Source organism: Penaeus vannamei, chromosome 35, assembly GCF_042767895.1.
Source record: "Penaeus vannamei isolate JL-2024 chromosome 35, ASM4276789v1, whole genome shotgun sequence".
NCBI classification, from domain to species: domain Eukaryota; kingdom Metazoa; phylum Arthropoda; class Malacostraca; order Decapoda; family Penaeidae; genus Penaeus; species Penaeus vannamei.
The window spans coordinates 30,246,999-30,250,862 of record NC_091583.1 but is presented as its reverse complement, the minus strand read 5'-3'; the positions used below and the strand labels follow the sequence as shown (position 1 = coordinate 30,250,862).

At 51.2% G+C, this 3,864-nt stretch overlaps 1 protein-coding gene across 1 annotated transcript in view; it reads right to left on the bottom strand.

Moving 5' to 3' along the window:
• Positions 1-53: 53 nt before the first annotated feature.
• Positions 54-3,864, bottom strand: part of Reck (Reversion-inducing-cysteine-rich protein with kazal motifs) — a gene marked incomplete at its 3' end in the record, with an annotated part of 42,825 nt that continues 39,014 nt past the window's right edge. The window contains 4 exon segments of the mRNA XM_070114193.1: positions 54-113; positions 679-812; positions 1,496-1,685; positions 3,280-3,443. Coding sequence (XP_069970294.1) covers positions 54-113; positions 679-812; positions 1,496-1,685; positions 3,280-3,443 — 548 coding nt within the window.

Here is a 3,864-nt window from a genome sequence, read left to right as displayed (position 1 = left end):
AACAGAACGGAACAGATAAAACAGAGAACAACAGAAAAAACGGAGAGGCTCACCTGTCTCGTGTGCTGGTTGGCGGAGTCGCTGTGGCGGAACAGGCATTTCCACACGCCGTTCTGACGAGAAAAAAAAGAAAAAACCTTATAAATGATTGGAAGAGAGGAAATATATATATATATATATATATATATATATATATATATATATATATATATATATATTATATGTACACACACACATACACACACATACACAGACACGCACACGCACACACACACGCACACACACACATACATACACACACATACACACACACACACATACACACACACACACACCCCCAAAACACACACACACACACACACACACACACACACACACACACACACACACATACACACACACACGCAGGCATACACAAACACACACACACACAAACACACACACATACACAACCACACACACACACACGCACACACAAACACACACACGCACACACACACACACATACACACAGGCACACACAAACAAACACACACACACACGCCCACACACACACACACGCAGCAGAAGTCCCCCTCAAAAGGTCCTCCTCGGAGATCGCCAACAGTCCCCCTCAGAGGTCCTCCTCGGAGATCGCCAACAGTCCCCCTCAGAGGTCCTCCTCCTCTTCCTCCTCACCGTGAGATCGACGCCCCCGCACGACGCCTCCAGCTGCTCCAGGATGTCCTGCTGAGCCGCCTCCGTCAGCAGCACCTTCCGGCACGCCACCCGGCACGAGGCGGCGTCGGACTCCGCGCAGCAGTGGAGATCTGCTGAGGAGGGACAGGCGGGCGTCAGCAGGGGGAGAAGGGGGAGGAGGGTAGGAGGGAGGGGGAGGGTAGGAGGGAAGGAGAAGGAGGGGGAGGGGGAGGGTGGGGGAGGGGGGAGGGATGGGGAGGGAGGAGGAGGGGAAGGAGGGGAGGGACAAGCAGGCGTCAGCAGAGGGGAGGAGGGAGGGAGGGGAGGAGGCTAGGAAAGGAGGGAAGAGGAGGAGGGGGAGGGACAAGCAGGCGTCAGGAGGGAAGGGGGGGAGGGAGGGAGGAAAGAAGAGGGGAAGGGAAGAGGAGGGGGGTGCAAGTGGCTGGGGGAATGCTAATAAATATCGTTATAATAATAATAATAATCATAACAACAACACTGATACTACTACTAATAATAAGAACAAAGATAATGAATAACAATAACAATAATAGAGATGGTAATATTACTATAATTATTATTTTTTATCATGATAATAATAAAACAATGATGCTAATCATAATGATAACAATGATAACAACAAAAATAATAGCAATTCGTTATCACCATCATTACTGTCATTATCACGATTATCGTTAATAATATCAATAGTATCACTATCATCATTAACATTAATAACACTAAAATAATTTATTTCAAATTTACACATTTAAAAAACAAAACAAAGCCCGGAAACTCAGCCCAGAAAGCCACCCACTTCTCTCCGGCCTGTGCGCGGGCGTGGTGCGGGTGAGGGCGTGGGCGCAGCGGGTGACATGGGCGTGGGCGCGACAGTCCTTCGTCATCTGGTGCCTGAGCCGTCGCGAGGGCGTGCGGGCGGCGAAGACAGCCTCGCACGACGCCCGACAGCGGTAGGACTGCGTGCGCGCGCAACACCCCGCGCCGTCCTGGAATGGCGGACGAAAAACAAGTGACGGTCGGTTCTCTGCTTTTTTTATTTGTTTTGTTTTGATTATTAGTTTTCATTTTAATCACTGCAAGGAGGCCTTTATAGAAAATGGAATGTTAAATTACACTAAAAGAGACGTCTTTTACGTATGCAATTAATAGAAATAACGAGTTAAAATGTAAATATATTTAGGCCCGTAGTAAGACAACCACGTGAATGAATGAAGATTTTTGTGTGTGTGTGAGAAGGGGGGGGAGGGATGTAGAAAACAATAAAAATCACACACATAAAACAATGAAAATAACCAAATCTATTGAAGAAAAAAAATCTTTTAGGCCTGTGGTAAAACGGCTTTTAGGACATGTCTCGGTGCCACCCTTATCTCCGGCAGCTGCTCGACTCGTAAACTCTGTACAGAGCGTCGTAAATCTTAACCAGAAAGAGGATACCTTTTTTTTTTCCTTTTTTTAAGGGGTGGGGGAGGGGGGGAGGGGGGGAGGGGGGTGTCTTACGGTTGCTGAAAGACAAAAGAGTTTAAGATACGTCTTTAACGAGCGAAAAAAAAAGCAGACACAAACGCGTTCATTATGGTATCCGCTTCACTGACCCCCGCAGACATGCCTTGGGATTAACGAACACGTAAATATACATACGTATATACGCACATACATTAAACTACACAAACGTACATGGACAGAGACGCACACGGATTTTAACAGACGCACACACCCACACAAACACACACATACGGTTTCAAAATTCAAGCACAAATAACGGACACACACACACACCCATACCCCTCCCCCCTCCCTCCATCTCTCCCAACCACACACCACCCCCATAAATCCCCTTTTCTCCCCCAACAACCTTCCCTATTCCCTCCCTCCTCTTCACAACCTCTTCATAACCCCTCCTGCCCCTCTCCTTTCCCCCACAAACCTCCACAACCCCTCCTTTCCCTTTCTGCCTCAAACTCCCTCCCTCCTTTCTAAACTTAAACCCCCAAACCCTCCCTGTCCTCCATACTCTGCCTCCCTCATGGCCTCCCTCCTGTAGCCTCCCTCCCTCATAGCCTCCATCCCCCATAGCCTCCCTCCATCATCATTTAACTTCATCTCCCCCCCCACTGCGCTTTCCGTCCCCTACACAGCCTATTCTGCCTCCCCCTCTCCTCCCACACAGACACTTACCCATCCCACATACCCCTTTCCTCACCCTCCTTACACCCGGTTTCTCCCTTATCTTCCCCTTTCCCCCTCACCCTCTCCCTGCCTCCCCCTCCCTTTTCCCTCCTCCTCCTGGCCTTTCTTTCCCCTCTCCCCTTTTCGCCTCCTCCCTCCCTCCCCCTTCTCATCCCTTCACCCCCCCCACCAAACCTCCCACGCATTTCCTCCCTCTCCCCTCCATCCATCCCATACCCCCTCCTCTCTCTCCCTCCCCCTCCCTCCACCACCAACCTCCCATCTCTCTCCCTTTTCCACTCCCTCCCTTCCTCTCCTTCCCCTTCCCTCATCTCTCCCCCCTTCCCCTCCTCACCTCCGCCCTCCCCCCTCCCTCCCTCCCCCTCCTCCCTCCCCCCTTCCCCTCCTCACCTCCGCCCTCTGCACACACTCGTAGAAGTCGATCTCGTGCGACCTCCTGCAGGCGGGGACGAGGTCGGGCACGTCGCGGGACCGGAGGCACGTCGCCTGGCACCGCGGGGCGACGGCGAGGCGGCAGCAGGGGCGCCCCCACCAGGCAGCGCCTTCAGAAGCCCCTGCGAGAGAAAGAACACCGAGACGCGACCCGGAGTTAGTGGGGAGGACGGGAGGAGAGCGAAGGGGGTTCGGGCGCCACTGTTTCAGGGTTGTGGCGCGGCGGTCCGCTGGCTGGAAACTTTATTTATTTATCTATTTATTCATCTATTTGGATATCTCATAGATTAGATCAGGGTTGTGTGGGAGAAAGAAAAAGAGAGAGAGAGACAGAGAGATAGAGAATGAGAGAGAAAGAGAATGAGAGAGAAAGAGAATGAGAGAGAAAGAGAATGAGAGAGAAAGAGAGAGAGGAGGAGGGAGGGAGAGATAGAGAGAGAGAGAAGAGAGAGAGAGAGAGAGAGAGAGAGAGAGAGAGAGAGAGAGAGAGAGAGAGAGAGAGAGAGAGAGAGAGAGAGAGAGAGAGAGAGAGAGAAGGAGAGA